The sequence below is a fragment of the Monodelphis domestica genome, chromosome 2 (assembly GCF_027887165.1).
Source record: "Monodelphis domestica isolate mMonDom1 chromosome 2, mMonDom1.pri, whole genome shotgun sequence".
Lineage (NCBI taxonomy): Eukaryota > Metazoa > Chordata > Mammalia > Didelphimorphia > Didelphidae > Monodelphis > Monodelphis domestica.
In genome coordinates this window covers 295,574,253-295,602,163 of record NC_077228.1, presented here as the reverse complement: position 1 = coordinate 295,602,163, position 27,911 = coordinate 295,574,253, and the positions used below count along the sequence as shown (strand labels likewise).

General features: G+C 37.0%; 1 protein-coding gene and 1 long non-coding RNA gene across 2 annotated transcripts; one reads left to right on the top strand and one right to left on the bottom strand.

Annotated features, from left to right (window-relative positions):
- Positions 1-10: 10 nt before the first annotated feature.
- On the top strand, positions 11-18,307 carry LOC100015577 (cytochrome P450 2K1-like). The gene is made up of 3 exons (XM_056818387.1): positions 11-183; positions 851-992; positions 17,764-18,307. Exons 1-3 carry the CDS (start codon positions 172-174, stop codon positions 17,949-17,951), a joined length of 342 nt encoding a protein of 113 aa, XP_056674365.1. The 5' UTR covers positions 11-171; the 3' UTR covers positions 17,952-18,307.
- LOC103092260 (uncharacterized) lies at positions 7,156-27,911 on the bottom strand. Its single transcript, XR_001628287.2, has 2 exons — positions 26,638-27,911; positions 7,156-12,992 (listed from the first exon to the last, which is right to left on the bottom strand). It is a non-coding gene; the product is annotated as an uncharacterized LOC103092260 (long non-coding RNA).

The window sequence follows — 27,911 nt, the reverse complement described above, 5'->3', positions numbered from 1 at the left end:
TCTCTGCATGAGCCTATCTGCAGCCCTTGAGCCAAACATTCCAATTCTTCAAACCTATAAAACTTAGCTCATCAAACTATATCTTTTATAATCTCATTCTTATAATATATACATATATATGAACCGGTAGAAACTAATAGCTTTTTGAGCACTCCTCTCTTCCTGTGTTTCATGTCTTGCAGGGTCGGTGATTGCCACTGATTATTCAAATCACAATATTTATTTTTAATTCCAAGGAAAGTGATTTAGACCCACATTTTATTTAATATACCTAAGTAGATTCCAAATAGGTGAGAGACTGAGGTTAAAATTTTTAAAACTCTTAAGAGATTCAAGTAGAATTCAGTATTTACCTCTTGAAAAATATCTCCTGTTTTTAATGAATGAATGAATTAACGAAAAAGTGATATAAAAGCTGCCAAGGTTCTGTATAGTAAAGTTATCATTTCTTTCCCCTTTTTTCTATGGCATCGGAAAACAAACACTTATTAGACACCTTCCATATGCCAGGCATTACACTAAATTCTGGTGATACAAATGCAAGTAGAAAGAAAGTAATCTCTACCCTTTAAGAAGCTTTCCATTTTTAAAATTTAATTTAAATTTGTTAAAATTTAATTTAATTTTAATGGAAGATAACACATTAAAGAAAAAGTAAAAAGGGGAGGGGCCGCATAACTTGGGGTCAAGGTAGAAGAAGTCAGAAATGTTTTTAGAGATAAGGAGACTTGACATACTTCCTTTCAAAAGTCTTGAGCCTTGCTGTGAGCCACCAAAAGTCACATTCTAAGAGTGTTGAAGCCTTTTACTATTCCTTTATGATCATTACTAATTAATACTTTATTTCTAGGGGACTGAGGTCATTACCTTGTTAACCTCAGTACTTCAAGACCAAACTCAGTGGGAGAAACCTTGCACTTTTCATCCCCAGCATTTCCTCACCAAGGAAGGAAAATTCATCAAAAGAGATGCATTCCTGCCCTTTTCAGCAGGTAAGTATGATCTTTCATCTCTGGGATTCATTGGAGAAGACAAAGGGACAATAAAGTTAGGAATTTTTTTTTCACTTTGCTATTTAATACTGAGGAGCAATTAGGTGGAGAGAGGATACAGTGCTGGATCTAGAGTCAGGAAGACTGTTCTCAAATTCAAATCCAGCCCCAGACACTAGTTATATGATTCTGAACAAGTCATTTAACCCTTAACAGCTAATAGTTTAGGCTGGAGAAAGAAATGGCAAACCTCTCCAGTATCTTTGCCAAGAAAACCCAAAATGGAGTTCCAAAGAGTCAGAAATGACTGAACAACATCTATTACAGGACTTGACAACTCCATATACAGGTTGTTTCTAGCAAGGTTACAAAAAAAGTAAAGTTTATCATTATACTCTCTATCTTTTAACTCTCCTGTCTTGGTATGGACCCCTAAAGCTGTTCTCTCTGACTTGGTGTTTTCATTCATTCAACATTTTGTTGCTACTTTAATTCTTTTTGATTCCAATTTAAAGATGCTCTTAGAAATTGAGCCAATTTAACAAATATTGATTATATTCCTATTATGCAAAAATCCTTTGCAAGGCACTGGGAACATAAAGATGGGAGTAGGAAGATGGTTGGGGGGAGGAGGGGGAAGGTACAATCCTTTCTCTCCAGGAGTTCTCATTCTACTTAAGAGATATGAGAAATACAGACAAAAAATACAAAGTACAAAATGAGGTAGAAAATTATAGGGACAAAGGAGAGATGTATGATATTCCTAGCACTAACTCTCAAATAAGAGAGTGTGGGTTCGAATCCAGCCTCATATATATGTGACTATGTGCAAGTCAGTTCATCAATCTGGGGTTCAATTTTCTCACCTCTAAAATGAAGAGGATGGACTAGATGTCCTCTGAGGTCCCTTCTTGTTCTAGATCTATGATCATGTGGTCTAAAAGAAAAAATATATATATATTAGAGAAATAACTGGGAAGTCCTCAGAAAGAGTTTAATTGGCAGAGATGAGGAAGGAATGCATTCCAGACCAGAAGGATTTCCTACATGAATACAAAGGAGTGGAAGATAGCAAGACAAGGCCCAAAACAACTAAACTGCTAAGATTATAATGTTGAGTGAATAAAGATTCGAAACAAGACTTAACAGCTGAAGAATAATGGATTAGAACCTAGTAAACATCTAAATCAAACTTCTACTCAAAAGATGACTTCAATGCCATCCTATTAAATTATCAAAAATTTATTTTATTGAACTAGAAAAAATATTAGCAAAATTCATTTGAAAGAACAAAAGATCAAGAATATTAAATTAATGACAAAAATATAAAGGAAAAAGGTCTAGCTGTTCCAGATTTTGAACTATATTATAAAGCAGTAATTATCATAACTATCTGGTACTGGCTGGAAAATGTGAGTTGTTTCACTAATAAAGATCTTAAGTTGATAACTCTAGTGTCTCTATCTGGGTCAGGCTAGACAGTCAGCCTAGAAGCCTCAGACCTGACCCTAAGATAAACCACAATCTGTCTGCTTTTCCTTGTGAACAAAAGGGTTTATTTGAAAAGACTGAAACAGGGAAAAGGAAGGAGGGCCAAAGGAAATTTATCTAAGCTATAATTATATATATATCTGAAATCCAAAAATTATATCTAGCTATCCTGTCTATTGGCCCCCCAAAAAATTATATCTGTAGAGGAAATATATTTCATGTAACTCAGACAGGATGGAGGAACTGTCGAAGTTCCCCACAAGGTCTAGCCAAGAGGCTACAGGCTTCAGTTGATGACAGACAGTTCTTAGCTTGTCAGGTTGGCTCTTGCCAATAAATCTGATATATTAAAGACTCTGGCAATCATGAACACAACTGACGGGAATAGATGAAATAATCTCTCATTGTAAATCAAATGGATAGAAAAGAGGAATCACAAAGGCAGGGTCTAAAGGCTTCCATAGAAGTCAGTTATTTCCCTCAAACAGGAAGTAGTCTCTCTTCCAGAAAGAGAGGAACCTAAGAGACACTTCCAGTAAACTAGTCCTCCTTTATAAAAATTTCCAACATTCCTCTGGAACTTTCTTCTTGTTCCATTGCATGAATCAACCTGGATTTGCAAAAACAAGCTTTTGCACCCTTCTCTATATTTTAATATGGCTAAGAAATAGAAAGATAGATCAGTGGAACAGAATAGACATATAACAAATTGTATTAGTAAATTAACTTTGTATTTTAAAAAGTATAGATCCAAATTTTAAGAATAACAAGTCACTATTTGGTAAAAATTGCTGGGACAATTAGAAAGTAGTTTAGCAGAAATTAGGAATAAAGTAATATCTTATACCACTCACTGGAATAATCTAAATGAATACATGACCTAGACATAAAAGGGCATATGATAAGTAAATTAGAAGAACAAGGAACATGTTAACTATCAGATTTACTGATGAAAGGAACTTATGAGCAAACAAATGCTGAAAAGTATTGTGAAATATAAAATGGGCCATTTTTATTACATTAAATTTAAAAGTTTATGTACAAATAAAATTAATGTAGTCAAGATTAGAAGGAAAGCAGAAAATTGGGGGGGGGGGTAGAATTCACAAAAATGCCTATTCCTGACTTAAGACCTATAAAAGGGTCTTTTTTTGAGACTGGCCATAAATTAATAATTTTTATCAAAAAGTATTAGGTAGAAAAGATGGCAAAATAAGAGAGAGAGATAGGTTACTTTCCTGTTTGCTCCATTTAGCTTGCTATTCTGTAGCTGCAATTAGGGCCCCCTATCCATGCTCATAGGGAAATCTGGGTGTGTTGGGGGAGAGGGAAACCACAAAAAAGAAGAGTGGAATTCACTCTTGCCTCAGTTTGTCAAACTTTTTCTCTGCTCACTAACTCTCACACATCAAGTCTCAGGAGCCAACTGTGGCTTTCTATTTTGCCTGGGCCAGCCAGGGGGGTAGTCCAGATCTCGCCATCTCTCTCTCTCTCTCTCTCTTTAACCCTTACCTTCCATCTTGGAATCAATACTCTGTATTGGTTCCAAGGCAGAAGAGTCGTAAGGGTTAGGAAATGGGGGTCAAGTGACTTGCCCAGGGTCACACAGCTGGGAAGTGTCTGAGGCCAGATTTGAACTGTATTATAAGGTGAGGTTAATTTGTATCTGAGGGGCTCAGTCTTTCAATATAGAGAGGGGGAAAGAGTAGAGAGACACCCATTCTCAAAGTGGGGTTCAGGGGGAGACAGCTGATGTTAGGGTTGGATCAGAGAGAGGAGGGGGTTTGAAGATTTTCCCTCTTCTGCTTTCCCTCCTTAGCTATTGCTACTCTCCGAGATTCGCTCTTGTCCCTCTTGTTCCCCCTACACTACTTGAGACCAAAGGGTCTCCCCTTGATCTGTCCACTCACACTTATTCACAGCTTGGGGAACAGATAACTATTTTAATGTCCACTCAATCAGGTAATACAAAAGGAATAACGGGCAGGGAAATAATGAGAAAGGATAATGGGAAAAAGGGGGTCCCTGTCTCTATCTAAACCCCTTTTCCTCCTTCCTTGTGGTTGGGGTGAATTCAGGTCTTGGCAGCCTGAGCTCCCTGGGAGAAAGTCAGGTTGACTCACTCCTGGGCAATAGGAGCTGAGGTAAAGTCTGTTCAGGTTTCTCTTCAGAAAGTCCCTTCAATTGGAAAGTGTTGGGGGGAAAGATTTCCAGTCACCAGCAGGAAAACTGGGTATCCCTCAGGAGAAAGTCTTTTCCCACCTTCTGTCTTCATCTTCTCAAGACTGAGAGACCAACTCCTCTACCAGTCAGTCTTCTTCTCCTCTAGATTCCACTCTCCTGGGGCCCCTCCCCCATCGAGGTGATCAGTTTCACACACTCTTCAGCCTGGCTCTTTTTCTTTAGTGGCAGCCTCTGTCACAAATCCACCATTTCCTGTTGTTCCCGGGTCCACACCAGTTACTTACCTTCTATGTCTATTCTAATCTATCTATGTTATTGTTCCCATCTAACCTCCCCCCTCCCAAAATAATAAATTTTATCCTAATCTGTCTATTTGCTAATCTAAATTCCTATCTTATGCCAAGACTGAGTTGTGGGAAGAGGGTTAGGATTATGTGCCAACAAAGTTTTACAATATAACAATTTCTTAATACAAAGGTTATTCCAATTGCAATCAATATAAAATTTAACTCTTAAGTAAAATTGAACTATCCTATGCTTTATGTAATGCTAATTCCAATGTAACAATTCATAACAATTAGATATGTTTATATATATATATATAAAGTTGCATCACTTGAAGTCTGGTTTATTCTGTCCCTATGTTACCTCTCTAGTTACAACATTCCCTTTTCCACCCTAAACTACTTTGTCCCTGTCTGTTAATGGTTAGCATTTTAACTCTCCTTTTTATCTATATTAGTGGATTAGCTCATTAATGTACTATCTATGTATATGTCTGGGTTTTCTACACATTTACATATGTTACATGTTATTTATATACATATATACATATACACACATATATATATCCTCTGGTACTAGAGATCTATTTATAGATATACAATTTATAGACTGTCCTTATTTACAGCACAGTCCCTAATGTCAGTGTGAAATTTATTTGTGTTCTAGATATGTCATGGTGGATGCATATTTATACCAATATGCATGTGAATGTACTTCCCTAAATGTGAAGTTAATATGATCAGAGATTAATCTTACTTGACTCATTTTCCTGAAGTTCATTCCCCCATAATATCTTTGATTCAAAGTTCTTTCCAGTTGTCAATGTGTCTTTCATCCTTTGATGTTACTTGAAATTTGTCACAGGTCCAGAGTGCCTTCTCCTTTACAGGATATATACTTGCCTGTTGTCTCACCTTGAAAGACAATCTCAGGTATCCAGAACTACAGGATCATGGATGTGTGTAAGATTAACATGTGCATGCATGTAAAAGTGAATATATTGATGCATGTGAGTGAAACTTCCTAAACAGAATCTTTGTGCCATCTTCATGTGTGCAAGTGATTTTTTTTTTAATGAATGTAGATATCATTCTTAATGGATGATTGTAAGGCAATTGTAATATTCCTTTGTGGTTGATTGTAGAGGTTAATATTTTAGTATTGGCTTAAGATGGAGATTTGTATACATGTTTACTAATTTCTAAGAGATTCTAAATCCACCCAAATAAACTCCCAGGTTCCACAAGGAACTGCTTCTCCTGTGTTTCACAGGCTACGCTAATTCTCCCTGATCTAACTAACTCAAATTTATACTATCTGTGTTGGGCATTATTCTGTTTCAGTTTCACTGTCTCTACTTAGTATCTCTATTTCTTCTTGTGCAATTTTGTTGGATTCATAGGCTCTATATTTATCAAGGGTTGTTCTTGAGGTGTCTGTGTTTGAATGGATTCTTGGGCTTCCATTAAGTTGTCTTTTGGTGGGTTATCTTGGGCATAGTGATATTTAACATGAGATGAGTGAAACCAAGAATCATTTCCTATTACTTTGATCGATGTAGGAGTGGTGAGAGCTACATCATATGGGCCAATCCATTTGGGCTCTGTGGGTTTGTCTTTGGTAAAATTTTTCACATATACTTTGTTTTCTGGCCTGATGTTATGTAATGAGAAATCTAGTGGGACCCTTTGCACTAGTAGTCCTAGCCTTCTCAGTTCTTCCAGCCTATCCTGTATCTGTGTCAGATAGGTATGTAACTGACATTCTGTCCCCCCCCACCCCCCAGCATGGAAAGATAAGATGGTTTAGCAGTCCTTCCTATCCATACTGGCTATCCGTACAATATCTCATATGGGGAAATATGTAAGTCTCCTCTGAGTTTCGTTCTCAGATAGAGCAGTGCAAGAGATAAAACAGTCCAAGTGGAAGAACCTCTGTCCATTTAAGATGAGTTTGAGCACAGTTTAGCTATTGTGGTTTTTAACTCCTTATTCATTCTTTCCACCTGTCCTGACCTTTCTGGTCTATATGCATTTTTTAATTATAGAGCAAGGGTTAAAGGAAATACACTTATGGACAAAATGAATTATTTATTTTCTATTTAACTGTTCTAAAATGCACTGATTTAAACATTTGCTTTCTTTTGTGCCTAGCAGGGAAGCATTATCTTTCACCTACCTATAGTCTCAATCCATCAACAAAAATTTATTAAGTCCTTTATTGGTATCAGAAACAGAACACAAAAGTAAAGCAAAAGCAGTCCCTGCCCTCAAGGACCTTACTTCTTAATGGGGGGCAGAAGTGGGGGGGGACAGATGGCAGGAAACAGCATGTAAATAATTAAAAACATAAAAGATATAGATAGAAAAAAGATAAAAAAGCAGTCTTAGAGGAAAAGAACTACAAAAGGCAGGATTTATATTAAGTTCTAAAAGAAGAGAGGCAAAACTAAGGAGGGAGCATGCTAGGGATGGGGCACAGCCACTGCAAAGAAATGGAGACAGGAGATGGAACAAGATGGACTGTCTTATGTGAAGATCAATTAGGCCAATGTAGTTGGCTCACAAAGTGCATTGAGAGGTAAAAAGTGTAAGAACAATGGAAATGGAGAAGGCCAGGTCATTCATAAAGTTTTATGCTTGATCCTGAAGTAAGAAGTGCCCAATGGAGACATGGTCAGACCAATGTTTAAAGTAAAAACATTTTGGCAACTGAGCAGATTAGACTGGAATGGGGAGAGGCAAGGAGGCTAGTCAGATGGCTATTGCAATAGTACAGACAAAAGGTGATGAGGGCCAGAATTAGAATTGTGACTGTGTGAGTGGAGAGAAGTAAATGTATATGAGAGACATGTTAAAGTAGAATTGACAAACTTTGGCAACTAATTAGATATATACAATGAGTGAAGCTGAAGTTTTGGGTCAAAGTGATAGGGAGAATAGTTTCCTGAACAATAATAGGGATTTTTAAAAAATCCTTACCACCCTCTTAGAATTAAAGCTAAGTATTAGTTCTAAGACAGAAGAGCATTGAGGTATAGGCAACTGGAGATAAGAGATTTGCTCAGGGTCACATAGCTCGAAAGTGTCTAAAGCCACATTTGAACCCAGAACCCCTTTCTGAGCCTGGCACTTTATCTACTGAGTCATTTACCTGCCCCCAGTAAAAGCAAAATTTTGAAGAGGGGAAGGTTTGCTGGAAAAGAAAATGAATTAAGTTTTAGATATGTTGAGATTAAGATATCTATGGGACATAGATTTGAGAAATCCAAAAGGATATTGATGTTGTACTTTAGTTGTGGAAACTAAATTTGCATTATGCTGGGCATCATCTATATGGATAACCCAGCTCCTGAGAGATGATGAGATCACCATGCAAAGCTATTTTTCACTTTAGTTTATTTGGATTTTTATTTGGGAGTTTTGATTTTATGAGTATTCTATTACAATGATCAATATGGAAATTGGTTTTGCATGATAATATATGTATAACCCAGATCAAACTGGTTACCATCTCTGGGAAGGAGAGTAAAGGGAAAGAGGGAGACAATTTGGACCTTATAACTTCAGAAAACTTATGTGGAAAATTGTTATTACATGTAACTGGTAAAATAAAATATCTCTAAAAATATCATCACTATGCAAGAGAGTACAAAAAGAGACACTTTGCAGGTGTAACTGCAAAAATATGGTTTTGCCAAGACTGTGAATTTCCAAAACACTCTAAAGGTTTCGGCCAAACTGTAAAGATAATTTTTAGTGTCTTGATTTATATTAAAAATAAGTGGTCACTATGGGAAAATTCCCAAATATGAAAATACCCAAGTCAGCTGGGTATTATGGAGATTTTAATTAATATCAATGAAGGAATTAAGGGAAGGGGAGAGAAAATAGTAGAATAATAGTAGGCCATTTGGCCTAGGCCTGAGCCTTAAGGGAGAGTCAGTCTTTATCACTCACCACAAGATGTCTCAAGCGATCTCCAGTCCTTCACTGAAATCCTCAACTCCTGAACTGAGTTCAGAGACCCTCCTCTGAACTCTTGAATTGAGTTCAGAGCTCCAATTCAGCTTCCAAACTGAACTACCTCCAAACTGAACTGAATTCTCCTTTTAAAGAAATTTTCTCTTATGTTACCTCCCCCAAATTTTCACATCAGACACTTTTTCCCAGAACTGCCCATTCTTAGTTCACATCTTCTTTGGTTCTCACCTTCTCTGGTTAGACTAAAACTTCACACCTCTTTTGTTAAGCTTGCCTTTTGTAAGTTGCTTGACCTTTCAGTGATTGATTTAACCTTTATAGGTACTTAGCACCCTTTTGTATTAGATCTAAAAATAGACCACCTAGCTTAGGGTTTTTGCTTCACTATAAGTATGAGTTGGGGACTTTTCATTGTTCAATCAGGAATTTGCAACTTTATCTTCCCCTAAGGCACTGTCTGAGCAGGGTGGAGTAATTTTAAAGTTCTCAATATATTCCTGACCAAGTACCTCCATTGTAGAAAATGGGGAATAGTTTAACCAAATCTTCTAAGGCACAGTCTGAGTAAATTTAAGATTCACAGCAGGAGAGAAGAGATACCCATAATTGATAAATATGACATGAATAGAGAAAGAGCAAAAGTGTTTTCTCACTAAGAAGTGATAAAAATAACTGGAGGAAAAAGAGGAAAGAACAGTTTTATGAAAATCCAAGGGGAAGACAATCCAGGAGATGATCTATTGTGTCAAATACTATAGAGTAATTGAGGAAGCATAAGGGCTAAGGAAAAGGCACAATGTTTGACAATTAAGAAATCAGGAGGCAGGTAGGTGGTTCAGTGGATAGAGCCAGGCTTTGAGTTCAAATTTAGCCTCAGGATATTTCCTAGCTGTGTGACCTTGATCATTTAACCTCAGCTGCCTAGCCCTTACCACTCTTTTGCCTTAGAACCAATACTTAGAGACTAAGATACAAAGTAAAGGTTTTTTTAAAAAGTCATTGGTAACTTTGAAGAGCAGTTTCATTCGGATAATGAAGTAGAAAAGGTTAGCATAGAGTGAAAAGAAAGGAAATAATTTACTCCCAAGCCACCCTGCCCTCTGTTCTAAATACTATTCTTAGGAATCAAGAGACATTTTGCCTCACATACTTCATAAAGATAGTACCATAAATCGAAGGTAAATTTTTTAAAAATGGGTTTGGAAAAGTGTAGGATTAGTTATTAATAATTATAGCCAAGTCCATTTATATAGTATTTTCTGTTACAAAACAATGTATATATTTTATTTCATTTGATCCTTCAAAATGAATGTATAAGGTAACTAGGGTAGTTATTATCATTCTTGGTTTCCAGATAAGGCAATTGGGGCTTAAGGTAAATGACTTGCCCAGAGGTCAAACACTGAATAAAGGGCAGAACTAGGAATGGAACTCAAGTCTCTGGAATAAATCTTTTATGGTTTCTACTCTTATTCAGAGTAGCAACTAGGGCAAGGCCATGCCCCAAGGCAATGACTCTTAGAAGATGCTAGCAGCTTTTATACTCCTTCAGTTACATAAAAACAACAAGCCCCATCTCCACCAATTCAGCACCAGAATCACAGGCATTCCATATACTTAAATCTAAAATAATCAATAATTTGCATATATATATTTGTTAAATTTAACTAATGAAAAGTCCATTTAGTTACATTTTTGTCTCTTTAATAAATCAATTAAAATGTCCTTAATGTTTGACTAGTTAATAAAGTTTCCATTTAAAAATCATTTCCCAAGGACAGGTAAGTGGCTCAGTGGATTGTGAGCCAGGTGTAGAGTCAAGACCTGGTTCAAATCTGACCTCAAACACTTCCTAGCTGTGTGATCCTGGGGAAGTCACTGAACCCCTATTGCCTACCCCGTGCCACTCTTCTGCCTTAGAATCAATAACACAGCATTGATTCTAAGACAGAAGAGAAGGATTTTTAAAAAATTCCCTGGGTGAACTCCTTACATCTTTTTTTTTTAAACCCTTACCTTCCCTCTTGGAGTCAATACTGTGTATTGGTTCCAAGGCAGAAGAGTGGTAAGGGCTAGGCAATGAGGGTCAAGTGACTTGCCCAGGGTCACATAGCTAGGAAGTGGCTGAGGCCAGATTTGAACCTAGAACCTCCCATATCTAGGCCTGGTTCTCAATCCACTGAGCTACCCAGCTGCCCCCCAACACCTTACATCTTAATGAAATGAAGTACACTTGCTTATGACTCCAGGTGACTTCCTTCACCCCATCCTCCCACAAAGTGGGTAGCTTTGCTGTATTCTAGGATCTCTCCTCAATTTAAATTGTCTTAAAAAGTTGATCTGAGGTAGTAAGCTTTGCAAAATGAATCCCAGAATGAAAAATGCTAGGACAAGAAAAATAGTAGTTAAATCTATTCTCAGCAAATAGCACTATCACAGTACAAATAAAACAGGCATGAAGTTGCCCCAAAGAACAATCTTACCAAGCTAATTTCAGACCATATCTGTTGTACCTGGAAAGTCTCCATATTCCCAGCCTTCTTTCTGTTCTCTTTAGTTCTCTCCTTTTGAATATACAGTCCTATTTAGCTTATCACATACTGAATTAAGAGAAATATTATTTTCTAAAGTGGAGTAAGGGAAGTAAGGAAAGGATTGTTCATTCTTAATAACATGCGCTTTTAACTGGACCAGCCAAAAATCCTGATTTTCCATATAGCATTTCTTTATCCCTGAGTCTCCTCTACTATTGATAAATTCACTGATAGATAAGATTGTCTAAAGCTCCTTTAATGACACTAGAGTCAGTGACCTAGAGAGCAATCCTGCCTCAGGGTCCAGAATTGGAGGGAGGAGGGGAGTGGGAAATAAGCACTTATTAAGTGGTACTACTAGTTAGGAACTGTGCTCAGTGCTTGAAATCCTAGAAAATCCTGCTAAACAGCTAACATCAAGAGAATTTGTATACCCTAATTTGTGGAGATAGCCAGATGTTACAAATCCACAAGTACTGGGTGGGGCTGAGGAGAGTAGCTTTCTTATTCAGTGCTAAAACACTCAAGTTTTAATTATTTTTGTTGTTGATTCTTTTTGTTTTTTTCATCATATTCATTTTAAAATAGACCCTCCCCTCTCTTTTATCCAATTAGCCTTTTCTTTTAACAACAATTTTTTTTAAGGGAGAACATTCTCTCTTTTTTTTTTTAACAAAACCAGTACATCAACTGCTATTGCCATTGAAAAACATCCATAGATGCTCCCCACACTCATATCAGTAATGAAGAGAATGTGACCACTTTCCATGGGAAAAAAAAAATATTTCCCTGCTTCAGAATTTCAGAGGGTGAAAATTTGAAATCTTTTCATTCTCTCCTTGTCTTTTCGTGGTATTAGTCAAGTATCTCCTGTCACCCCTATGTATACACACCTCCAACACTAGGTTGGAGAGTGTGTTGCAAGTCAATCTCCAACTAAAACAAACATCTAAAACAGGCACAAATGTATAAAGAGATTGGGAAACTACAAGCCAAGAAGGTGGGCAATGATTCAAAAAACTCTCCTCAGATGTTTCCATAAGGTTCAAGGAAGCTAAAAGCATGGGAATTCCTTTTAGAAGAGTTAAGTGTGCTAGCCCACAAGAAGAGCATTGGTACAGCAATTAGCTGTTATTCGATCACATAAAAGTGATGTATTACATAGTGAATTATTTCATGTGGTAAAGATCTGGTTAGAGTTAAAGGAATGAGTAGACACAGAAGTCATTGGGTGAGTATAGACACTTGTAGTCACTATGATGTTCACAGCTGGCTATGTAGATCTTGGTCAGGCTGGTTATTAAATCCACACATAGCATGTACCAGAAGTAAATTATGACTTGTGAAATCAGGCTAGGTGACTGGTAGCAGCTGAGTTTCTTCCTCATTCCCATCCCTGCAGAAGAATGATGACTGAAGCAATGAGTGCTACATATGGACAAGGTTAGGATTTACAGAGTATGGAAGCAGGAATGGAGGGGTATTGTTTGTTTTTCCACTTCCCATGGTGATTTCTGGATGGCCTGAAAAATAAAAAGATATTAAATTATTTCAATAAGAGTAGTAAAGGGAAGAGAAAATAGGTTTTCATGCATTTAAAAAAATGACTTATTTTTAAAAAGAAAGGATTCTTAGCTGAAAAAAAATCACTTAGAGATTTACAAATGGCTTTAAATAACATTTCTATTTGATTCCCATATTTATCTTTATAATTTGCACAGACCCACAAGTATCTAAGGTAAGATTTAAACCCAAGTCTTATTGACTCCAAGTCCAGAAATCTATGCATTACACCAAGCTGTTTTTGTTATGTCTACCACATTTTGGAAGTATATGATAGACAAATTAATGTTATAACTATAAAATTCAAGAAACAAATGTACCACATTTATCACCTAGGACATCCATAGCAAAGAGCATCCTAAAAACTCAGCATTAGAAGAGAACTCTGAGATAGATCAGCCTTGTATTCATTGTTAGTATATTTACCCACACTGTATCACAACACATATTTCACATAGAATATGTGAACATCTTTTCAATATCTGTGTTGGTTTTCTCATTCCATACTGCCCAAATAATATCAGCTTCCCAAAGAAGGAACACTGCTACAAAGTGAAACACTTCTCAAATACAACACAAATCCATCTACCAACTATCTCCCTGCTGATCCTTAGTATTCTCCAGCTAGACAACTATAGTCATACCTCACTATATCATGGTTCTCTTATCACGGCTTCCCTGTATTGCGAGTTTTAAAAAATATTTATCCAATTCTGTTTCTCAGAGTTTTCACTATCTCATAGGATTTTGCCGATGAATACTGCATTGTACACAATGGAAATGCAGTAAGCCACTACCACTTGCACAAGTTTGCCAAGAAGAGATTGCACACAGCATACTATTGGTTGATGGGATGAGAGGTGACCAACCACAGCACTGTATTCTGTATCCTGGAAACTGATTGGCTCAGTGGCTGTAGCATCAGTCTGTTGGTTCTCCCACACTGTGACATCTGATGCTATGTAATGTTGCTCTGAGGTGTTATGTTTTTGTAAAGTTTTCGTATAATTTTGAATTTATTACAAGCCCTATGCTACCCAAATGTTCTGCACCTTCTAAGGTTTCTGGCAGTGAATGCTGTTACTTCACATATTTTCACCTATTGCAAAGAAGTCTCTGTAACATAACTCTTGCCAATAAATGAGAGATTGATGTACTCTTCTCTTTTAGCCTCAGTAAAACAAAGCATTTAAAATTTTTTTTTTACTTAGAACCATCCACAATAAGGTATTGGAAAAGTGGTAGGAGAGGGTTTCTACTGTGGGACATGGCTAATTATCAAAATGGATAGAGGACTAGCCTGGAGTTAGGAAGACCTGAATTCAAATCTAGAGTAAGACACTTACTAGCTTATGTAACTCTGGACAAGTGATTTAACCTGTTTGCCTCAATTTCCTCATCTATAAAATGGGCTGGAGAAGGAAATGACAAACCACTCCAGTATCTTTGCCAATAAAAACACAAATGAGGTCACAAGGAGTCAGACATGAATAAAAAAACAGCTGAACAACAAAATAACACCTTCCTCCCAGGGTGGTTGTGAGGCTCATATCAGATAATAATTGTGAAGTGCTTAGCACAGTAGCCCATAGTAAGTGACTTATAAATGTTTACTATTATTATTATTATTATTAATGGAACTCATCTAGCTGACTCTCTATGGGCCATAAAGACAAGGCCAACCAGCTTATTCACCCACCAGAATGCTGGGTCATCCAATCAGACTGTAACAAGTAAGAGCCCCTAGAAAAAACTAGCTCATTGATTCTCTAGGTAAGAGAAACAAGCCTAACTAGTTTTTCATTCACTAGGAATTCTATGCCATCCAAATAGATTCAAGTTATCTCTGTTCCTAAATTGGGAAGCAGAAATAATCAAGGTTTGTCTGAATGGAGAAGTTAGCACAAAAAGTCACAGAATTCCAGGGAATTACAAACAGTAAAAAATATCTTGTATTTTACCATTTAATTATTCATACTGCATTTATAGGTTACTGTTAGGAAAAATGTATATTATCAGAATTAATATATTATTACAAAGGATAATATGTAGAAGAGTATTCTAGTGAAAGATTAATTTTTGGTGGTTGCAGAAACCTAACCTCCTATTTCTCATAGGTTCAATATATCAATATTTACATTTTTTACTTTTGCACTGTTTTCTAGGAACATTACATCCACATAAGCTGAGGATTAACTGTGTATGTGTACATATTTTAGTGCTATGTATGTTATTTAGATATTTTATATACCTGCATATTATATATAATATTTCTTAGCTACCAAGCCCTTATAAAAGAAATTTGATGCAATTTTTTTCTAATTTGGCTTTCTTTTTATCTTAAATGTATTAATGTTGTCTGTGAAGAAACTTTTCAGATTTAAGTTTCCTCTTCTGCTATAGCATATTATGCTCCTTTAATGAGCATCTTCCTTTCATGTTCCTAGCAATAATATCTTCCTTTCACTCTTCATCTTTTCTCATTTGAAATTCACCTTTCAACTAGTCCCAGTCTTTAATGTTTTGTTTTGGGGGTTTTTTTGGTGCCCCTTGTTCCAAAAAGTAATTATTTAATTTTCTTCATTATCAATCTTCATTTTCTGTTTGACATATTTTTAGATTCATGTCTCCTCTAATTATCTGGTCTCTGGTTTCTCTGCATTCTCCATGCTATCAGTTTCCAAATTATCCATTCTAGGGTTTATGTCACTTCCTTGTAGTTCTTGTTCCAAGGATTCACCTCTTCCATTGTGCCTCATTTCCAGAACAATGTCAATTACTATTATTATTCATTAGCAGCTAACATTTATATATAACATAGTGCCAGACACTGGGTTAAGCACTTTAAAATGATTATCTTATTTGATATTCACAACAACCCTGAGAGGAAATGAGGAAACTGAGTCAAACAAAGGCTAGGTGTTTTGCCCAGGATCACACAGCTACTAATTATCTGAAGCCAGATTTAAACTAGATTCTTCCTGACTCCAGGCCTGGCACCTGTTCCACTGTGTGTAATGTCCCTAGTCCCATGGTAGGACCTCTCCTTCACCATGCCCCAAATTACACAGTCCACCACTGATCTATACCTTCTCTTGTTAACCTTTTCTCTATTGCTATTGCTAGACTTGCCTACTGGATTTATTAATTTCTCCATCATTTGTATTGTTTGAAGTATTCAAAAGGAAAAGAATATCTTTAGATTTGTTTTAAACGTTTCAAATTCATCTTTATTATTGAAAGTTCATCTTTCATTCTATATGGTTAATTTTGAATTTGCAGTATTAATGCATCCTGAACTCCATTACTCTTCAGACCACATTTTCCCATTCCCTCTTCTCTTCTCTGGGAGTACAGAGTAGTCTCATTATTTGAATGTCTTTTCCTTTGTATTTGGCAGTCTTTCTCCCAAAGGTTTGAAGAACTTGTTTCTGAATTAAATTGTTAAATTTAACCACAATGTCTAGAAGTTTGAAACCTTAAGTTGTATTTTGGTTTTTTTAAGAGGCACTTTATGTATTCTTTTAATTGGAATTTCATTTTATGTTTAGAAGTTTTAAGTAGTTCTCTTCTATTATGATCCTTAGGTTGTTCTACATATCTTGCTTTTAAATTTAATATGTTTTGCTTGCATAGTGAACATATTTTCTTTTTAATTGTCTTTAGTTTCTCTTCTTCTAGACTGGTCCTTACTTCTGCATATTTACATCCCCAATATATTGTCCTCTCTTTCATTTCTTTGGTGAGACTTGCTATTGCAAATTCAATGTTTTTCTCTTCTATTTATTCTTTTCCCTATGCAAGACATACTATGCTTTCATAATTTGTTTTCCTTTTAAACTATTCAGGAAAAGTGTGCTTGTGGTTCCATGTTCTCAAATTCTGAAAGGTCCTCTGTCTCATCAAATGTTGGCTAATTTTCCTTCATTCTGAAATATTTATTCATAGATGCCTGAAATTGTTTACTAGATTTGAAAGCTCTTTCTTTCTGCTAATCTCTTTCCGGTTGATTTTTCTGTTTTATTTCAAGGTTTTTCAATTTTCTTCTTTCTGAAATCTTTGGAACTTTCCAGTCTTCTCTCACCCACCTCCACTTATTTTCCTTAGCACTCTCTTCCTGACTCCTCCCCTCTAATTATGGTTTCCTTTTAGAGATGGATCTCAAAGTGTCTTAGCCTCTTCCCAAGAGGAATATGTCATGATTTAGCATAGGTCTCTGCTCCAAGAGACTTCTGAATGATCAAAACTGGCCCCAGCTGGATGCTGTGTTGCTCCCTTAGGTTTATGGAGTAATACATTGCTTCCCATGGTGTCCTGAACAGGTGACTTGTTCCACTACCTTTCTTCCTCAGTTTTCTGGATGTCACAAGGAGTATGCATGATATGGGTGGGGGTTTAAGGTTGGGGAAGATTCAGCATGGGCAAAAGTAAAAAAATATAAAACCTATTTTAAAAAGCAATAAAAGTAATTTCAAGAGGGAAAGAGTGCTACTAAGCAGGACAGAAAAAGGTCTCATATAGGAGATAACACTTGAACTCTATATTCACTCAGAAATAGGCAGATATTTACATAAAGTTTTACATGTAAGAAAGGGAGGCTAAGTGTAAATAAAAGTCTTGCTCAAGGCCATATAGTAAGTATAAGAAACCTTATTTGCTATTTTATTGTTTTGATTGTAAAGATTTGTGCTATTATTGCTTTCAGTCTGTTCCTCACATGTGTCCTTGCAGGTCAGAGGATGTGTGCAGGGGAGTCCCTAGCCAAAATGGAGCTGTTCCTGTTTTTTACCAGCCTTCTTCAGAAATTCACCTTCTATCCATCTCCTGGAGTTTCTAACAGTGATTTGGATCTCACTCCAGACATTGGATTCACAACACGGCCACAACCCTACAAGATTTGTGCTCTGCCATATTTCTAGGGGCTCTCCTGGGCTCTTTCATCTGGCTCCTGGGTATCTATCAAACAGTCTATCTGTCTATCTATCTGTCTGTCTATCTATCTATCTATTCTTTCTCTATCTTCCTTCCTTCCTTTTGTCCTTCCTTCTCTACCATCTACTTCTCTTCTCCTCAGGCTTTGCCACCCACCCAGATGACTGCCCTGACCTCTTAATTTCATTTGCCTAAAGGATCCTTCCGGTCTAAACACAGGGATTCTTTTGGCCCACCAAACTTTCTCAACTAGTCATTCATTTCTAATTGCTGTAGGCAAGCACGTAGCAGTTGCCTGTCTTCAGGGTTAAAGTAAAGGAATTAAAACATTAATAGCATTTGACTCAGCTGTTCAAGCAGCTACTTATTGCTTCATATTTTTCTGTTTCAAAGGTGGAGGTTTCAAGTTACTTCCAAACATCAGGAAGGCTTCCAGTATTCAGTTTCTTAAATGATCAGCAAAAAGAAAATAGTACCACATTCTGACCTAGTAGACTCACAACCATCTCCATATGTAAACTACTGAAGAAAATCGGCTTTGAGTAGTTTCCACCATTAGATTCAGCTCATTAGTCTCAGCCTTGTAAAGCAAAGTATTGAAGGATAAAGGACTAGCTAGCCCAGTCTTCTTGCTTGCAGGTATTGTCTTAACCTACGAATTTTAAATAATTGCATAAATTATTACTACTCACAAGAGGTGTGTTATAATTATTTATGATGTCACAAATTTCCATCTACCATCTAATATTTCTTTCCCTCTTCTCATAAATTACTCAAAGTCCTGCATAATCCAAGAAAAATACCTAAATGTCAAATAAGCAAAAATATTTATTTTTCTTGACTTCCCAACTTAAGTAAAACTGCATGAAGGAAAGAAAGAGACAGAGAATCAAAGACTTAGAGAGAAGAGAAAGAAGGAGAACAGAAAGAGGTAGGAGGAAAGAGAGAGAGGAGGAAGAGAGAAAAAATATACTAATCTCTTTTCCAAAATCCTTTAGAGAGTAAGGACTAGATCCCTGGGATTTTCTATAGGTCATGTATAATCAGAACTCCTCACCATTTTGTCAGTTGCTCAATTACTCTTTTTTTTTTACATTTAAAAAATCAATTTCTTTTTTTTTCCCCTCTCTCCATACATGCAAAACTTAAGGTGTCTCCACACATCACACTATTATAGTTATTAAATTATTTAAAGTATTACCATTTGACCCCTAAAAGTGTGTGCTGTCACTTCCCTAAAATGCTTCTGCTCCTCCACCCCCCCAATTACTGATTGCTTATCTGGTGAAGTTTTGACACTGATTTTTTTAAGGGATATAAGCTGGTGATAACAACGATAATATAAGTATCCTCTCATTTGCTCCTCACCACCAGCCTAGGAAGTAGATGTTTGAGGATTATCTGTGGATAGATAGGAAACTGAGATTCAAAGAGTTTAAATAACTTGCTGGTGGCTGAATGTGTCTGAGGAACAATCTGATAAAGCCCCAGACTGGATTTTCCAGTTTATAACTCAGCCTTTGCCTTTGTACAAAATACCAATAATGAATTCTCTGGGAAATAGTGCAAATGTCTCAAATACAGCTTCGGTGATGGAATTAGGTAGCCTAGTTTTCACATTTCTGTCTAGAGAATTAGGGTTTGAGAATGTCAAATTTCACTAGTCATTTTGGCTCTTTCTTAAACCTTTCTGATTCAAACTTAGACACCCTTTAGTTTTTCATCTTCTCAAAGTCCTCCAGGTGGTTAAACTTTGTTTTTCTTAATCTGCAAAATTAATTTGTCTAAGTAGATCTTGGTTCCTTTTTACATTGTCCATTGTACTTTGTTCATTGAAATGTAATTACAAAGATTCCAAAGTGTTCAACAGTTATATAGCCTTTTGTTTTTTTATCTGAAAATTCAAATTCCCCACCTTTTTTCTTTAATCCAAACTCCTCTGGTGTGGTTCTGGCAAGAAGTGAGTGACTACCTGCAGGAGGGAGTGTTTCCTCAATAAACTCAACTTTCCCTCCCCTCCCCCCCCAGGATTTTATGAGGCCAGGTATTTATTAAGCACCTAAGGTGTGCCAATGTTAAGGTCTAGGGCATTATGCTTCCCTATCTGTAAGCTCTAGGGCACTATGCTTTAGTTAATATAAACTAGTAACATTCCTAAGATGTTCACCTCTAGACTAGCAGAATCCTTACATTAGTAGCTTGATCTTGGAATTTTTAAATACTACTTGCTTTAGGAAATAGTCAATATTTTTTACTGGCTTCTTTACTATGGTAAATTAAATATTCTCCAATCTGCCTTAGTCTGTACTTGGCTCTTAAGAGCATCAGGCTGACTTGGGAGTCAGGGAGACCTTGGCTTAAATCCAATGCCTCAATCTCCTCATCTGTAAAATAAGAGCACCTCCTTTCAGAGTAGAAGTGAGAACGAAAGGAAATCAGAAATGAAAAGTGCTTTGCATACCATAAGGGATTATGTAAATGTCAGCTATTGATAAGAAATCATAGGAATATAGATTTAGAGCTAGAAGGGAACTTACAGGTCATCTAGTTCAACTCACCATACCTTACACAGAAGAAAATTAAGAGCTCAGGGAGGTAAAGTGATGTACAAAACATCACACAGAATCTGTGGCAGAGATGATCATGTGGCCTTTTTAAATCTCCTCCTTATCTTATTCTATTAACCTTTAATACTTCCTTATAGTCAGTATGGTCATTGTTTGAAAAAGGAAATATTATCATAATTTTATAGATAGTAGGGATAACCCACAGTGGGCCAATCAATAAAGCAAAAGATAAGAAAAGGAATGAGATTCAAAATACAATCACATTCCAAATCTCTAGTGCACAAAAAAGTCTAAATGTTTTGAATTCAAGGCCCAGGGGGCCTGAAAATTCCCAGTCTGACCAGATCTAGGTTAAAATTTAATTGAGAGATGTTTACCAAAATAAATAAAAATATAAGACAATATAGATAATATTAATTTATAGTTTGCCAAGTCAATAAACTGTTCACTTATACACCATTATTCTAAACTATCTGGCTCATCTTTGGTTCATCCCTAGTCATAAAGACCTCAAGGAAACCAAATGAGTTTCTAAAGGTTGGCAGATATTTAGCACAAGGCTCATATGGAATTCATTTCAACAAACATTGGTCAATGGACCTGCCAGGTACAAGTCATTGAGAAAACAAAGACAAAAAAATTCTCAGTCCTTAGGGAGTTTACTTTCCGATTCCAAAAAAGCTTCCCTAGGAAATGGGTAAGTTTAAAGGAAAGAATAATAACCCTAGCAAAATGCTTTATATAAAACACCATACACTAGGGCTTTTGTTGTCCTTGAACAGTTGTGTCTGCGTCTTTGTGACTCTGGAGTTTTCTTGACAAAGATACTAGAGTTTTTTACCATTTCCTTCTCCAGCTCATTTTACAAATAAGGAAACTGAGACAAACAGGGTTAAATAGTTATCCAGGTTCACACATCTAGCAAGTATCTGAGGCCAAATCTGAATTCAGGTCTTCCTGACTCTGGGCCTGGTTCTCTGTCAGCTATACCATACTGCCCCATAAACTAGGAATTATCATTCACATTTTATAGAGGTTTACAGAGGTTGATTGTACTGCCTCAGTCATGAAGCCCAAGGGTGTCACAAGTAGTCACTAAACCTAGCACTTCTTTGCTCCAACTACAGCTAGATGATCAATAAATATCCTGCCTCATGGGGCAAGACAATTTAGACCACATATCCACTCTCCCAATTCCTGAGCTACTGGTGGGGGATGAAGGAAAAAGGGAGAGGGGTGTCTTTAAGTTTCCTTACCCTGGCTATAGGCTAAATCCTATCTAATTCAAAAGGATTTTACCAGAATGAAACTGTTTTTGAGAATGTAGGAAGTCCACCCAAATTATTTGGCTCCCTTGAAATTCATTTGTGTAACACAGGAAGGACTTTTAAAGTGTACATGTGAGGGAAATATTTAAGCCTATAAGAAGGCCTAGTTAGATCTAGTAAAAAGGAACCAGATGAATTAGTCAGATGGATGCGAAATCCTGCTGACAGAAAAGAGGCAAAATGAAATAATAATTTTCTTTTTTTCTCATTTATGAGAAGCTTGAACAATAGAGCTGAATTCCTGAGAAGGAAAGACCCAGATACAGCTAATCAAAGGCTTCTTGAAATATGAGGAAAACTTGAGAATGAGACTTAAAAAGGCCTTACTAAGGGACTTTTCTTATAATTTGGAAAAGCAATTGTCAAACATTTTGGGTTTACACTATCAAAATGTATTGAAGAGAGTCCACCCCAAGAATTTTGATCTCTGTAGATTATGTCCATCAACATTTACCATATTTGAAGTTTAAACATATCATTATTATTTATAAACCTACCTTCTCCCTATACTAAGTGTTAGTTCCAAGGTAAAAAGATCAACAAGGGCTAGGCAATTGGACTTAAGTAACTTGCCCAGGGTCACACAGCTAGGACCTCCCGTCTCAGGACCTGACTCTCTATCCATTGAGTCACATAGCTGCCCCATCTTAGTATTATTATTAAAATAATTTTGACTTCATGTGTCCCCTAAAAGGATTTTGGAGACGCTCTGGGAGAACCATTAGTTTAGAATCGCCTAAGTGCAAAATCCTTTTGTCAAGGAACAAGAATAACATCTCAAGAAAGGCTTTTTGTTTCTAGAGGATTTCTGGGGGATTAGATTTCTCTGACGAATGAATGAATGAATGAATGAATGAATGAATGAATGAATGAATGAGTGAGTGAAAAAGCCTGTATTAATCACTTAGGTTGTGCAATGAACAGGGTTTTGGGCTTGGCAGACAAAACTAAGCAAGCAAGACTATCCCTGCCCTCCAGGACTTCAAACTCTAATAGGGAAGTAGATAAAGTGCTGGGCCTAAAGTCAGGAAACTCAAGTTCCCAGGTTCACTGATGGGCTCAAACACTTTCTAGCTCTGGGCAAATTTACCTTGTTTGCTTCAATTCCTCATCTGTAAAATGAGCTGGAGAAGGAAATGGCCAACCACTCCAATATCTCAGCCAAGAAAACCTCAAAGGAGGTCACAGATAATAGGACAGGACTGAAAAGACGGAACAATAACAAGACATTAAAGGAAGCTGAGGGTGAAAAGGGAAACAAAGAGGAATATGAGCTCTGGTGGAAGGAATGAATGGCTGGAAAGTGTATTTCAGGTAAAGTGGTAAGAGAAAAAGACCAGAGTGCACACTATTCACAGGAAGAAAGGCCTGAATGTCAGCATCTCTGATTCCTGTTCCAGGGATTGCTGACTCATTAAGTTTTCTTAGGCTGCCTCTACTAGATTTTCCTTATCTGGGAACTGCTGGCAGTTTTCTTCACTGCTAGTTTGAGATAACAACCTAACAACAATTAAAGAAACACAAGAAAAACAGACCAGACAGATGAATGAAGTTTCCATTTTGGGTCATTGAAAAATGAGATTTCCCAGCGTCAAATGTTTCCTTGGTTAAAACCTCAGCCCACCAAAGGCATCTATGACTTATGAACAAATACCTAAGTCCCAAGTATATAAGGAAAATTCAGCTTGGAATTTTGCCACTTAATGAACTTTTATCCAAAACTTGGAAGCATCTTATACTTCCAGCAAATGTTGAACTTAGCGAAGAGGCCACATATATCTTCTGTCCTCCATACCACAAAGTAAACAGGAATAAGTACTTTGTTTTCAAAATAGTGAGGCACAACTGCTAAATTTTTCTCTCAATTGAGAAAAAAGTCTCCGAGTATAAAAGTGCCAAATGGAAATACAGGAATCCCTGTCACATTGCAGGGGTTAGGAGTGCGCTGCCCTGGAGATCTGGAAAATCTAAGTAAAAAATGTTGGCTCTCCCTTTGTACCACAGAAGTCTGAATTTTTACATTTATAGGGTGAAAGAAATTGTGTATACGTATGGTATTCAGAGATAAAATATGTTGATATTTTACAATACTCTGCACATATTTTATGCACTTATGAGTTTGTAAACTTTTTCTGTTGATCTTCATGTGTCATCTGTGGCTTCCACAAAACTTGCAATTTCTTATGCCAACCTGTGATATATCGAAACCTCGATGGGGAAAGTCTTGATATGGAAGAGATACTTGTACTAGAATTGTGTGAGTGACTGAATTTATTAATTGGGGTATAAGGAGAGATTGCTGCCAGAGCCATAGTCTAAAGGAAGTTCTGTCTAGTCCCAGACACTCTGTGGCTTGCTTCTTTTGGAGTTAAGGAATTTTCACCTCTATAAAAAGGTGGCTTAGACTACCTAATGTGTGTTAAATTTTAGACTGACATAGCACATCATCTTAGAATCACAGATTTCAAGCTGGAAAGATCATTTGGTCCAATTCCCTTATTTTACAGATGAGGAAACAGGCCTAGAGAAAAAAGCATCTAAGTGGTATAGAGGATGGTATCAGGACTGGAGTCAGGAAGAATGAATTCAAATACTTACTAGTTGTGAGAGACCCTGGATAAGTCACATAACTCGGCCTCAGAGCTGGGGAAGGAAATGGCAAACCATTCCAGTATCTTTGCCAAGAAAACCCCAAATGGAGTCACCAGGAGTCAGATACAACTAAATAACAATAAAACAGCACTAGAGAAATTAAGGGATTTGCCCAAAATAATGCACAGATAATAAATGGCAATTACAGGTAAAAGCAGGTACTCTACTTTCAAATTAAGCACTCCGTGCATTAAACCTCAAAGCTATCACATCAAACATACTCACCCCATTGTCATCAAAGTGTGTTTGTGTTTAGTCTCTGGCTGCAGAGTCAAAATCTATTATGTGTTTCATAAATAGTCACTTACTAGCTATGTAACTTTAAGAAATTTAATTTATCTGGGCCTTTTACCTTTTCTTTAACATTCATTCTTTACCTGATTAAAGAGGCCTACATTAGAAGATTTTTAAGAGGCCCCTTTCAGTTCTACTGCTAGGTGAATAGCTAGGCAGCACAACGGATAAAGTATGCTGACCTGGAATGAGGAAGACTCATTCCAGAGTTCATATCCAGACTCAGGCACTTACTTAGATATATGATCCTGGATAAGTCACTTAAATGTATTTGCCTCAGTTTCCTGTTCCATAAAATGAGCCAGAGAAGAAAATGGCAAAAGTAAACCAAGGCAGTATCTGTACAAATGAATTGTCAACACAACTGAACAGAACCAGTTCTACACACAAGTTCTATGGATTCCGGGATACAAAAAAAAGTGTGTAAAACATTTAGAATAATCATTTCTCAATTACTTACTTAGGATTTTGTAGTTTATAACAAGAAGGGACCATAAAGAACATCTAGTCTGAATCATTTATTTTACAAATGGAGAAACTTGGGCCTAAAGAAGTTAATTCCCTTGAAGGTATAAATGGATAGTGTTCAATTTGGAGTCAGGAAAATCAGGATTCATATCCAGAACCTGATACTTACTAGCAGTATAATCATTTGGTAAATGACAATCTCTTTGAACCTCACCTTCCTCATCTGTAAAATAGAAATAATAGCACCTTTCTCAAAGAAATGTATAAGACTTTACAAACTCTGAAGCAGTATATAATTATTGTTTATTTTTTAAATTAAGGTTCCATTTGGTTTATTTAATCTTTTAAATGCTCAAAACTTTATGTCTGACATTATCTAGTTCAATCACTTGGGTTACAAATGAAAAAATTTGAATATCAGGAGAGTTAATGGCCAAGAGAACAAAGACTTGTCTATATTATTTACCTCCTTGAGCACCTAACAAAATATTCTACACAGAGTAATGCACTTAATAAATGTTGATTGAGTATACAAAACCAAAAGCTGTTAAAATTCAATTATTTCAACGCTAAGCAAAGGAAGTAAGTGGATGCACCATCAGTTCAGTTTTCTTTAACTATTTTTTTTAATTTACAGAAAAAGCATGGGCCACTCATGTATTTTATGAAATCACACATTCCAATATATTTCCTTGACAAGTATACTTGCACTATGTTTTAACATCAGCAAAATAATCCTTTGAATGGAAGAGAATGTACTGAAAAGGCCACCTTTAACCTCCAGTGATTACTGAACTAAGTAGTATACCTCAGATATTAGTAGTACACCATCCCCACCCAAAAAATGCATTATATTTATTTCGTTTGTATTCATGTCTCCCCTGATAGAATGCAAGCTCCTTGAAGGAAAGGACTGTTTCATTTTTGGTTTTGAATTTATAGGATCTATTATAGTACCTGGCACATAATGTGTGTTTAAAAAAAAAAAGATCACTGACAACTCTATGAGGAAGTTCTCATGGAAGGGATTGTCTCCACTCTAATTCTCTCCCATAGTTCTTCCTTCTTCATAACCCTCAAAAGTGACAAAGGTACAGAAAACATGTATCAGCAAATGCTTTACCTACTGCCCTATCTTGTCATCCCTACTCCACTCCTTTCTTCTACATTTTCTCAAGCAAATCTTCTATTTTTGTATGAAGCTGCATTAGCTATGAACTGTTCAAATCGTCTTTATTTATTTTAAGTTCTCAGAAAGAAGCACAGGTTAAGTCAGAAGGAAGCTTTTCTAAGTTTAATGTTTAAAAGTTAGTTTAAAAGGTTTCTTTCTTTTCTTTTTTCCCCCAAAACAAACTTCCACTTACCGCTAAGCACAAGAAGGAAGTTATTTCTTCCAATTCCTCAGTAGTACTTTGCTGCCCCAAACTGTCACAGTATGAATTATCAGTCTCAAGAGAGGACATTTTGGTTACAATAGTATAAAGATTTCTATACTCTCTTCCGCCTCCCGGCAGTGTTGCCTCAGAGTTTTAAAACTGACTTTTTGGTCAGTTAATTGGGGGCTGAAATGCTTTAGAGTTCCAACTACAAGAAACATCCTTTTTCTTGGAAATTTTCGTCTTTGCCACCAGACCAGAGCCTTCACTGGTCTCTTTTCTTTCTCCTCCAGAAATAAAGGAGTCCAATCAAATCCTCCTTTTGGGGCTTAGACACAACATACCTTCCTTTGCGACGTCTGTATTGTAGATTCCAAATCCTGTTCTCCACTTCCCCTTGCCAATTTCCAGGTAGTTTCAGAGACTTCACTCTATCCTTTGTAGGTCCAGAAACTAATAGAACTCATTGAGCGCTCCTCGGTTTTCAGAGTCATCTTTCCTTTCACCCACGCGGTTTGTTGAATCTCCTGCTTCACTTGGTAATCCAAGACCCGCACTAGCACAGACCTGGGAGGTTTGGGCGGCAAGTTCCTGGGTTCAGTTCCTAAGGGGCCTTCTAGACTGCTCTCTCGGGTAGGCTCTCTCTCGGAATCGGGAGGAGGGCAGTATAGCTCCTGTTCAGTTTCTCCTCCATTCTTCAGGTCCCCACCACTCACATTCCCTCTTGTCCCGGTATGCCTATAAACCCCGAGCCACCGCTCCGGATCGAGCAGAAAGAGCACCTTGTCTCTAACCTTCGAATGGTGGTCCATGCTTTATCTTCTTTATAATGTCGTTGCTGAGGCTGCATCTCTCCCTCCTTGGGTACGAACTTCAGGTCGAGTTTCCGTTGGCTGCCGCTGCAGCTGGATGACGGAAAGGTGAACGGATTTGGATGGAGGAAAAGGAAGAATCAAGTCTCAACTGGTTCTGAAATTCGAGTGGATTCCGCACTCCAGGCTTCCACCTCATCATCACGAGTCGGTTAGGTGAATCATCCTGGCTCCCAGCTCCGGCAAGACTTTTAGTCCCCACGTGGGGGAGGAGGATTTTAGTTCCTTCAACAAATACTTAAGCAGCTTAACGGAGCTAATAGAGGTAAAAATACTAGAGGTAGAGGTAGTATTCTAGGGAACACTAGAGAGGTAGGCTAGGCAAGGAAGCCTTGGGCAAAATGTTGGCAGAATTTACCCTTGCCTCTCCCAGTCTCCTCCCTGCCCCAC

Bases quoted from the DNA above. Each gene is read 5' to 3' on its own strand.
- LOC100015577 (XM_056818387.1), top strand. The intron at 993-17,763 runs GTAAGTATGATC...GTGTCCTTGCAG, and splicing joins ATTCCTGCCCTTTTCAGCAG to GTCAGAGGATGTGTGCAGGG.